The sequence below is a fragment of the Durio zibethinus genome, chromosome 13, assembly GCF_047325235.1.
Source record: "Durio zibethinus cultivar Kanyao isolate XHJ-2024 chromosome 13, ASM4732523v1, whole genome shotgun sequence".
NCBI classification, from domain to species: Eukaryota; Viridiplantae; Streptophyta; class Magnoliopsida; order Malvales; family Malvaceae; genus Durio; species Durio zibethinus.
In genome coordinates this window covers 22669569-22681974 of record NC_143174.1, presented here as the reverse complement: position 1 = coordinate 22681974, position 12406 = coordinate 22669569, and the positions used below count along the sequence as shown (strand labels likewise).

General features: G+C 30.4%; 1 protein-coding gene and 1 pseudogene across 1 annotated transcript; both read left to right on the top strand.

Moving 5' to 3' along the window:
• Positions 1-471: 471 nt before the first annotated feature.
• Positions 472-4342, top strand: LOC111303098 (IQ domain-containing protein IQM1-like). The gene is made up of 8 exons (XM_022899131.2): positions 472-1028; positions 1551-2178; positions 2284-2349; positions 2599-2687; positions 2832-2919; positions 3025-3255; positions 3354-3455; positions 3579-4342. Exons 2-8 carry the CDS (start codon positions 1588-1590, stop codon positions 4014-4016), a joined length of 1605 nt encoding a protein of 534 aa, XP_022754866.2. The 5' UTR covers positions 472-1028; positions 1551-1587; the 3' UTR covers positions 4017-4342.
• Positions 4343-4500: 158 nt separating this feature from the next.
• Positions 4501-10417, top strand: LOC111302579 (IQ domain-containing protein IQM1-like; annotated as a pseudogene).
• The last annotated feature ends 1989 nt before the right edge of the window (positions 10418-12406 follow it).

The following is a 12406-nucleotide window of genomic DNA, read 5'->3' as shown; positions in this document are numbered from 1 at the left end:
ATATAATGTGTTACACATAAAGTATGTAACAATATCATCATCATATCATATATTTCTGTGAGAAATAAAAGTAAAATCATGTCAATCACAGTAATTAGATAATTCTTGATCCAAGAAAAGAAATTTAATCGTTTGGTGTTGCAATAAATAAATTTCCAGTCTCATCTTATATATGAATGGATGAAAGATCAAAAATCAGTTTCCCAATTGACAAGATATCAAAGTGGGGTTTCCTCAGTAATTTTTGGTGTTGTGGGAAGTCAAGGAAAGTGGTGGGAAAATAAATGCAGGGAAAACGGCAACAGTGGGCAACAAGAACAGAACGTATAGAAGAGAAAAAAATTTATTGTAGCACTTGAAAAAAGGAGCGTGGCTGACCAAAGCTATGCCAAACACTCGTTGACCGTTATGCTACTCAACGACAAAATCCAAATGTGTTGAGATTTTAAAGCGCTTTCGTGTTCTTTTCATGGAGACCTCTCTTACAAGCTTACTTTGTTTGACCAACTCCTCTCCTTTTTCTCTCTCCTTCCATATCTGTATATCTCCAACTTCGTTTTGTTTTAGCATGTCTCTTGGTCCCCAAGGTCTCCAGGTTCCAGGAAGGAAAGGGGATGACCTTTAAAAAAAAGCCCCTCAAATTTTCCACAAAGAATTCATACATTTCGAGCTTTGAATTCATCAAACCACGCTGGTCTTTTACCACGAGGCTTAAAAACCGTTGAATTAGACCCATATATTTTTTTAAAATCCCATTTTATCATTCAAAACCTATCTCAGTTGATAAATACGAGATTTCAAGGACTGACGTGGCCTTTTTTGGTAGGGTTGGTGCGTCATTGAAGGTTTAGTGGACTGTATGGTTTTTCCCTTTTTAGTTTATCCTCCTAGTCCTATATAAGATCGAGAGGGCAGTCAGAATCAGAATCATCGTTTTGATTTACTCGAAAGGGAAATCTTTTCTGGGATAGAGAGAAACAGAGTAACAAGGAAAACATATCTGAAGGTCTTGTATATTCAGGATACAGGTAGATATACCAGTCAGTTTTGGCCAAAATTTGAGTTTACATACATCTAGGATGCTTGATGGAAATGGCTTAGTCCTTTACATGCAGTCTGTCTGTTGGTATTGATTCATATTGTTCTGGTTATAATTTAATGATTCTGAAATGATTTGATTCTTTTCTAAGTTGGGTTAGATGACATTCATGATTAATGGAGTCGCATAGGAGTTGATTTTTTTTCCTCTTTTTTTTTCCCCTTCAATTATTGGAGTTAATCAGTTGCAACTTGCAAGTGCTTTGCCTTTAACTTCGCCTTTTTTTTCAATTTTGTTTAGGACTTGAACATACATTGATTGTTATCTGTCAGGAGGGGGGAGATTCTGTTTGTTCAAGTATTCTTCTGATATGAACTTTGTGATACTACAGTATCTAATTAAATGTTTAACATGGGAGCTGGGCATTTTCCTATAAGAATTTTTGTTTCTTTAAGCTTCATCTCATGATCTGTATTATCTTGTAATTTAGTTTCTCGATCATGTTGAACAGGTCCAGGATTGTCGTGTCATAAACTAATTGAAGGCTTATGGGATTGTCACTTTCCTCGCTTCTATCAGCCTGCCAACAAATTCTAAGTCACGGGTTTTATGATTTGGACTACAACATCAGTCTCTGTTCAAAAGATGGAGAGGTGACCTTGAGGGTAAATAGCTTCAAGAGAACAGATTCAGAAACCATGACCAACTCAGTTGGGTCAGACAAAATTCAAAGAAAAAATTCAATTACGTTGAGAAGTAGTAAACCTGATCATAAAGTAATACTTGAGAAAACTTTTTCATTCAAGAATCTAGTTCATGATAAACGGAAGTTGGGTTCAAATGAATCGAATGGACTAATACATAAGCCAATGCCCACACTTTCTCTACCTGAACCGACGGTTTTGTTTTCACCAAGACCCGTTAGCGAGCTTGATGCGGCTGCTGTTAAGCTTCAAAAAGTCTACAAGAGCTACAGGACCCGAAGAAACCTTGCAGATTGTGCGGTGGTGATTGAGGAGCTATGGTGGAAGGTATTAGACCTTGCAGAGCTCAAGCAAAGTTCTGTCTCATTCTTCGATGTTGAAAAACCAGAATCTGCAGTTTCACGGTGGGCAAGAGCCAAGACAAGAGCAGCAAAGGTACTTTTTAACACATTCAAATGATTAAACAAATTTATGTTGTGACTCCTTATTTTGTCTCTTTCATTAACCATATTTATGATATTTCTTCCTTATTAATTACAGGTGGGAAAGGGATTGTCCAAGGATGAAAAGGCTCAAAAACTAGCCCTTCAACACTGGCTTGAAGCTGTAAGTTATCTGAAACATTTAGGATATAATACTGTTTAGCATTAATAATTAGCTGCAACTCTTAACTAGTGTTTTAAAGGCTAGAACAGGATGTTAACAAGTTTGGCTTAATCATCGATATGTTTCAACAGTTGAAAATATGAGACTTTATCCTCTTTGCTGGTTTATTCAATTTATCTAGACATAATAACTATGGAATATGTATAATCTAACTGTATGGCCTGTGCCACATTCCCTGTTTCCTTACAGATTGATCCACGACATCGGTATGGGCACAATTTACACCTGTATTATGACGTTTGGTTCTCCACTGAAAGCACACAGCCTTTCTTCTACTGGTACGTAATTATTATATTATTTTATTCATCGCAGCCTTTCAAATTTTTCCCGTTCAACTTAGCTGTTCATCACATCCCTATGAAGTCAAAAAGTGCATGCAATTCATAGCATTCTAAGACTTTCGTGTATTTTGTTTCTAAAAGGTTGGATGTTGGAGATGGGAAAGAAGTAAATCTTGACAAATGTCCGAGGAAAAAACTACAACAGCAATGCATCACATATCTTGGACCAGTACGTTCTAATCAACACAGCTTCATGTATAATTTTCAGTTTCAGTAATGGCTTCCTATAAAACTAATATTTGCTTAAATCTATCATTCCAATAATTCTTTGCAGAAAGAAAGGGAAGAATATGAAGTAATAGTTGACAATGGCAGGCTTATTTTTAGGCAAAGTGGGTTGCCGGTGGATACGACAGGGGAATCAAAATGGATATTTGTCCTTAGCACAACTAGGGTCTTATATGTGGGTCAAAAGGAAAAGGGTAAATTTCAACATTCTAGTTTTCTAGCCGGAGGTGCTACCACAGCGGCTGGAAGATTGGTTGCCCGTGATGGAGTTCTTGAGGTACGACCACATTCATGCATCCATGGAATCAATGTCTTCTACTCATCTCATCTTACTATTTGTCACTGACTTTTGTTTGTGTCGACATTGCTTTACAGGCAATATGGCCATACAGTGGTCACTATCACCCAACGGAAGAGAATTTCATGGAATTCATTAACTTCCTTGAGGAAAATCATGTAAATCTTACAAATGTTAAGGTAAAATCTCTATTTGGCTCTTTAACATGTCACAATGGATTTACCTTAGCTTTCCATTTTTCAATCAGCTTTTAGTTACTTAGATAAATTTGGTAATGGTGCTTGTGATATTTTTGTTTACAGAGGTGTGCTATTGATGATGACTACTCTTATGGGCAAGCCGCAGCTAAGGTACCCGTTGATTCTGACGAAACCAGGAAACCTGATGTTAGTGATGGAGCTGACAGCATCAGAGGGTCAACAAGCACGGATGATCTTCACCTAGATGAAAAGATTAACACCAATGGCGAGAAAGCAGAAGCACCAGTATTCAATCTGGCCAAAAGATTGTCATACAAGTGGACCACGGGGGTTGGACCCCGTATTGGTTGTGTGCGCGACTACCCTAGCGAGCTGCAGTCGAAAGCACTCGAGCAAGTTCACTTGTCACCAAGGATTGCTCCTGGGTTCGTGAATTATGGTCCAATTCCCTCACCAAGGCCCAGTCCAAAGATTCATCTTTCGCCAGGGATTGCAGGTATAGGCCTGCCAAGTCCAAGACCCATAGCAGCAGCTAGGTAAGCCAGTTCACCGAAGGAGCTGGCCTACTAGCTTGCATGCTTGGTTAACCATAAGTTGGGTCAAGACTCGAAGACCATTAGCCCCTGGTGCACTGCTTGTGCCGAAAGAGGAATTTGGGGAATCAATGGGGCATACACATAACAAAAATGTCCATTCATTATTTTTTTATTCATCATTTTGTATGAAGTTATTCACTTCATTTTTTTTTACTACTACTAAATATTATTGAGCCAGGCGATTTTTGATCACACTTCTGGCTAAAAGTTCTTTTTTCCTTTGTTAAATAATGAAAAGGTAATAAATCATTTTGAAACTTTACAATTTTGTATGGGACCTGAACACACTCAATTGAGTCTGATAAAATTGTAAGAAAAAAAAAATCAATAACATTGAGAATTACCAAACCTGATCATAAAGAACAACTTTGAGAAAACTTTTTGTTCAATAATCTATTTCAACATACAGGGAAGTTGGAATGGACTAATGCATAAGCCAATGCCCACGCTTTCGCTACCATAATCAGCGGTTTTGTTTTCACCAAGACCTGTTGGTTGCTGCTAAGCTTCAAAAAGTCTGCAAGAGCTACTGGACTCGAAGGAACCTAGCAGATTGTGCAGTGGTGATTGATGAATTCTGGTGAAGTTATTAGTGTTAATAATATTTTGTAATATTCTGTATTAATGTAATTAATTATTATATTAACTGTTATGATACTATAATTAGAATAATAATTTTAATTCAAATATGATTATGATATTGCATGTGATTATTTTCCTAATTAGTGATAATCATTTATGTATAAATAAAACATATTTGTACAGTATTTACTGAACTAGTAAATAAAAAATAACTTTCTTTTTTTAAAATATTTGCGTCAAGTCTCTAAGCTTGATTTTGCAATGTGACCCCTAACCTTACCTCGTGTTATTCCACATCAGCATTTTCGACCTCCTAATTTCATTTTTTAACATCTGTTTTTGATAGCTGTGCATGAAAAATGGAGAAATATAACATCTCTAGGCCAATTACTAATGTTTTGAATGAAAATAAATGTAAGTAGCTTTTAACCCGTGAAATACATGGAGTTTTTATTTTTCATAAAATTATTTAATTAATTAAGCCTTCGGAAATTCTTTCTTTTAAATTCTAAATTTATATGTTATAGTATTTTAACTTGAAATCAAAGTATAAAAAAAAAATTCATATATAATTGCACTTAAAATTTGAGAATATATTTTATTCTTATTTTTTTCAACAACTTATAAATTGTATTTGGTAACTTAAATTTAAAAGAAGAGATTTGAATTTTAAAATTAGTGTAAAATGTGTGATAAAGCACACGTAATTGTAACATTATTTCATTTTTTTTTTTCAAATTTAAATTATTAGATGTCTATCTAGTAGAAACTTTTAAATATTTAAATGTATTTGTAAATTTGAAATTCATCTTTTTTTATCTTTTAAATTAAATTGATAATCAATATTAAATTATATTTGATATTAAATTATAAATATAAAATATTGCATAATATGAAAAATAAATCAATATTAGGTTTTACTAATTTAATGGTAGATAAAATTTATCTAAATAAGATAATGAAATTAATAAATTATTTTTATAAAAAATGTAGTAATTATTTTAATGATTATATAATTTCTAAATATTATAAGTTTTATTAGAATATCAAATAGTTGATAGGTAATAATTTTTAAAAATATATTTTTTATATGGACTAATTAATTGGAAGTAACTCAAATTCTTTCCTCACATGCTAGAATGTCCTCCATTTAATATATAGCATTATAATATTAGAAAGATAATAGTATATTAAATTGAAATTTAGTTTTACAATGATAAAATAAATTTAAATTAATTGCATTGTTAATTATTAAATGTTAATGCATCGAAGCATACTTCAATTGTGTGTAAAGTTAATGTTGAATTTAAAACTTAAAAGTTAAATAATAAAATTTGGTTGTGAGCAATTTAAGGTAAATAATAATGAGAAATTAAATTTTAATTACAAATTGAATTGTAACTTATTCAAACAAGGCAAGAACATTGACTATTTATTAGAAAATGATTGTAATTTTATGTTTACTGTATTTTTAAAGATCTTTTTTACCATTAGTAGATGTTTTTTGGTTGAATGTTGGACTATAATTTTATATAAATATATAAAAGTAAAAAAATTTTGGCAAAAAAGTAATTGTCATACATGGATAGACCAAGTTTTTGATGTATGGATAACTTTAAATAATTACCATGTATCCATTAATTAATATCTTTAATTTGATTTAATTCGATTTGATTACTAAATTAATTGTATTTATATTTAATAACTTAAAATTCTCTCTCAAATAATTTTAATGCTTAACCGATTTGATTTTGACCAAATTAATTTGATTTACTTTAATAAATTAAATCTCTCATTTAATTTGATTATGATTAAATTAATCATGTTTGCTTTAATCTTATATGAATGTATAAAAGTCAAAAGTCTTCGTCAAAAAAGATAATTATCTTATGTGGATGGTATAAGTTTTAACATGTATAGCCTTGAATAATTATTACTTAATGTTTTTAATTTAAGTTAATTTGATTCAATTCTAACCAAATTAATTGCATTTATATTTAATAACTTAAGCTTCTCTCTCAATAAATTTTAATTCTTAATTAATTTGATTCTAATAAAATTAATTACATTTACTTTTAATAGATTAAATCTCTCTCAATTAATTTTAATTCTTAATTTAATTTGATTTTACTTAAATTAATCAAATTTATTTTTAATTGCCTATTTCTCTTTAATTAATTTTATAAACTATTTTTTATTCGCTCTTTAATACTATAAATATTATCTAATAGAGTTAAACTAAAAGAAACAACAATATTTAGTCATTCTTCACTAGAAATAACTATGTACATTCTTTCTAACATATGAGTTGGATTGGTTTTCTCAGATTTCCAATTTTAGAAAAAAAAAAATTCAAATAATAAAATTATTTTGAAATTTAATCATTTTTTAAATATTTTTTATACTACATTTTGTGCAACTTGAGTATAAGGTATTAAATGTCTGTTTTGATAGTTTAATTTAATTTTATTCTATATGTTAAAGTACTTAAGGTTTATATTATATTAAAAGTAAATATTATATTATATTTTGTTATGTTACAATACATAAATTTAAATATATAAATTTTTAATTTTTAATAAGCACAAATCTTATCTTATAATTTAAAAAAAAAGCTTATATTATATAAATATACTCCTGTGTACCGCGTGAATTTAAGATTAGCATCTTATAATTTTTTCTTCATCAAATTATATCATTAAAATAATAAAATTTTAATGAATAAAAGAAAAAAAGATATTAAAACTTAGGTGACTCAAAGTTTTTAATAATTTAAGAAATTGATATATATGTAGACTTTTTTTTATAAAAAATGAAATTGTGAAAATTTATTTATAAAAATAACAAAATAGGTAAGAAAAAATCAAAATTTTACTTATATAAATTTGGAACTAAAACCTAGAACATATAAAATGAATCAATTAGGCAGCAAATATAAAATTTTATTTTTATTATCAATGTTTATTGCCTCAATTAGCATCACAAATTTTTAAGAGACATTTAATAATTGTTATTATAACTTTATATAAGATTTAATTTTTTAATAATAATTGTTATTTTTGCCTCAATTAGCAATCACAAATTATCAATGTTTAACTTTATATTAGAATAATATTTTTGATTATGATATCGAATACGATTATTTCCTTAATCATGGTAATTATTTGTGTATAAATAAAACATTTTTGTATAATATTTACTCAAGCTAGTAAATACAAAATTACTTTTTTTCTAAATTTGTGTCAAAGTCTCGATGTTGGCTTCCTGTCTGCCTCCTTTGGCATTTTTTTTTACTTTTTCAATCTCACATATACAGTAAATTGTGTGAAAGCATGACACGTGTCCCGGAATGACATCCTTAAAATTGTTACGTGTTTAGCGTTGAATTTGCTACGCGATTTGTCTCGTCAACTTAAAAAATTTATCGTGTTACGCCACATCATCTTTTAATCTGTTACCAAGTTTTGTCACGTCAGCTCCAACCTCAACTTGCATTATGCCACGTCAGTAGTTTCGGCCTCCTAATTTCATTTTTTAACATGTGTTTATATATATATATATATAAATTATATAGTTTTGCATGAAAACTGGAGAAATGTGATATCTCTAAGCCAGTTACTAATGTTTTGAAGGAAAATAAATATAATTTGTGGGTCAATGCAAGCAAAGTTTTTTTTTTTAAGTAAGCATACTTTTTATAATATTAAAGATTATGGTATTGTAATGAAATTAATATTTAAGATTACAACACCATTATGATATTATAATTTTTCCTTAATTAGAGATAATTATTTGTATATAAATATGACACTTTGTATGGTATTTTCTTAAACTAGTAAATACAAATTTCGTTCTTTTTTAATTTCAGAGTTCAACCAAAGTTGTGTGTCATTCTTCGATGTTGAAAAACCAGAATCTGCAGTTGTACGATGGGCAAGAGCCAAGACAAGAGCAGCAAAGGTACTTTTAAGTTTTAATACATTCGAATCCTTTTCAATTTTCAGAACAATTTTATGTTATGTCTCTTTCATTAACAATATTAATGACATTTGTTACTTATTAATTGCAGTTGGGAAGGGGCTTGTCCAAGGATGAAAAGGCTCAAAAACTGGTTCATCAGCACTGGCTTGAAGCTGTAAGTTCTCTGAAACATAGAGGATATACTGTTAAGTATTAATAATTACCTGCAACTCGAACTAGGGTTTTAAAGGCTAGAACAAGATGATAACAAGTTTGGCTTAATCAAATTTGACCCAACATTGAAATATAGAAAAGTTTCTTCGTGACTTTGCAGACAATTGATGAAGAAATTCACTACATTCATTGAAACTGTTAATAGATATTAAAATTTACTTTAAGATATTCAAAATCTGAAACGACGAAACTTTATCCTCTTTGGTGGTTCATTCAGTTTATCTAGACATAATGATTATGGAACATCTATAATCTAACTGTGTGGCATGTGCCATTCCCTGTTTCCTTACAGATTGATCCATGGCATCGTTATGGGCATAACTTACACCTGTATTATGACGTTTGGTTCTCAAGTGAAAGCACACATCCTTTCCTCTACTGGTACGTAATTATTATATAATTTTATTCATCGCAGACTTTCAAAAATTTCCCGTTCAACTTTAGAAAAGTAACAGTAGAAAAATTGCTGTTCATCACAACGTAAAAGTCAAAAAGTGCAGTTCATAACATTCTAAGACTCAAATGTGTATTTTGTTTCCCAAAGGTTGGATGTTGGAGATGGGAAAGAAGTAAATCTTGACAAATGTCCGAGGAAAAAACTACAACAGCAATGTATCACATATCTTGGACCAGTACGTTGCTAATCAACACAGCTTTAATGTATAATTTTCAGTTTCAATAATGGCTTCCTATAAACTAATATTTGCTTAAATCTATCATTCCAATAATTCTTTGCAGAAAGAAAGTGAAGAATATGAAGTAATAGTTAACAATGGGAGGCTTATTTTTAGGCAAAGTGGGTTACCGGTGGATACGATAGGGGAATCAAAATGGATATTTGTCCTTAGCACAACTAGGGTCTTATATGTGGGTCAAAAGGAAAAGGGTAAATTTCAACATTCTAGTTTTCTAGCAGGAGGTGCTACCACAGCGGCTGGAAGATTAGTTGCTCGTGATGGAGTACTTGAGGTACGACTACATTCATGCATCCGTGGATTAATGTCTTCTACTCATCTAATCTTACTGTTTACCACTGACTTTTGTTTGTGTCGACCTTGCTTTGTAGGCTATATGGCCATACAGTGGTCACTATCAGCCAACGGAAGAGAATTTCATGGAATTCATTAACTTCCTTGAGGAAAATCATGTAAATCTCACAAATGTTAAGGTAAAATCTCTGTTAGGCTCTTTAACATGTCACAATGGATTTAATTTAATTTGCCATTTTTCAATCAGCTTTTAGTTACTTGGATAAATTTGGTCATGGTGCTTATGATATTTTTATTTACAGAGGTGTTCTATTGATGATGACTACTCTTATGGGCAAGCTCCAGCTGAGAACCCAATCCAGAAACAATGCTCGATTCTGATGAAACCAGGAAACCTGATGTTAGTGGTGGAGGTGACAGCGTCTGGGGGCAACAAGCACAGATGATCATCATCACCATAGCAGCAGCTAGCTAAGCCAGTCCAGCGAAGGAGATGGCCTAGTAGGATGCATGCTTGATTGACCACAAGTTGGGTCAACGACTCAAATATCATTAGCCCCTAGGGCACTGCTCGTGCCGAAAGAGGAATTTGGTGAATCAATATGGGTACAAAACAAAGCTACTGACATAAAATGTCCATTCATCATTTTGTATATCGTTAGTTACTTTATCTTTTTTTACTACTACTGTATATTATTGAGCCAGGCAATTTTTAATCACACTCCGGCAGTCCGGCTATAACTTTTTTTTTTCGGAAGAGTGCAAAGGTAATAAATCATTTTGAAAGATATTCATTTTCATGTTGTATTTAAGTTCTGGTACTACTCACGAAACACCAAGTGGAGGTGATCACGTGTTTCTTGTATGTGTAAAACAACACCAACTACGTGCATAAATCACCTTTTGCAGAAAAGCAGAAGATCATGGAAGGCAGAGATCAAACCTCTCATCGGCTACAGTGAATAATCAAATGACTGATCAAATCATAACTGAGACTTCTATAAACAATATGGGGCAAATAGATTAAAAAAAAAAAAACTAGACAAACACCTATAAGAGTCATTACTGCATTAACCATTACATAAAATTTGATTAATGGAATAAAAGAGAAAAAATGGTTGCTTATCTCCTAATTAACCCCTAAACTTAGCCATACAGAGGAACAAACCTTCCCATAGCTCTAGCTCGTCGGTCTATGCAGTGGCATAACCATATTCGCAATACGTGGGCTTTATCTCTAGGCACCTGTGGCTACCATGACAATACTTCTTAAATGCTAAGCCACAGTCATCTCAGTCCAAAGATCGATGGAGTTTCTGTTTAGTTTTTTTTTTTTTTTTACTGTGACTTCTTGTCACGACCAATGACCAAGGCAATACTGTTTCTTCAGTCATTTCAAGCAGGCTTCGATTCCCTTGTTTTTTCCTGCTTAGGTATCAGAACTAAGTAGTAGCATTTAATTATTTATTTATTGGTCATGGCTCATGTCCGAACAACTTCTATTCTAACGCTATGATCTGCCGATGACCAAGCTTATTTTGTCCTTTCACTTTAGCTCCATGAACAGTGCTAACATTAGGAAATGAATTAAGAAAAAAACCCTTTCCATTACTTAAAAATAAAAAATTTTTTAATTATTTTAAGGATAATAAATGCACTTTTTATTACATTTATGATTAATATCTATTTAAATTATTTTTACTTGTTTAATTAATTTTTATGATAAATTTAAAATTATTAAATTTTAATGAAGCCTTTGTTTCACTGCAATTCGATTGTTTTTTTTTTTAAAGCACGGATCAATCGATTCCTAAGGGAAGAACTCCAAAATTAGTGATTAGACAATGATTTGAGTGATTGAAAGCTCTGACTTTGATTGGCATAGCTCAAGTTACCACAGGTGCTCCACCACATTAATCACTAAAATCCACGCTCTTCTTGATCAAGAAGCTTCTTGTCTTCCCTATCAAATATCAAACCAACCTGTTTGAAATTGACCTGACCCTACTTCCACCATTTCATTTATAATAATTACTTATAAAAAAATTAGTTTAATTGATTACTTGATAAATTATTTATTTCGAGAATCTGAATGAAAAAAAATTTGAGTTTTACATTTATATAATTTATTAATGGTATTCCTTTCTTTGATTTGAGAATTAAGATTTCATTTGTTTTCTAAAAATTAATTTTTTAAAATAATTTTTAAATTTTTAAATATTTATTGGATAAAATTTTAATTTATCAATAAAAAAAAATTTCTTGGTTAATAAAAAATAAAATAATTTTTTAAAAAATTATCTTATTGTTTTGAACAAAAATAAGATAATTTTTGAAAAAAATTTATTTATGAATAAAATTATTTATTAATGTGTTTGAGTATAATTTAATTTAAGTTGAATTTTATACGTATTTTTTTAAGTTTAAACTTAATTTGATTGGATGTTAAATATTATTATATTAATAATTATATTTTTATTTAAAAATTTAAAAATTAATATTACCATTTTTTAATATTTTAATATTAAATATTTTATAATTTTACTCAAGTAAGATTTTGAATATAATA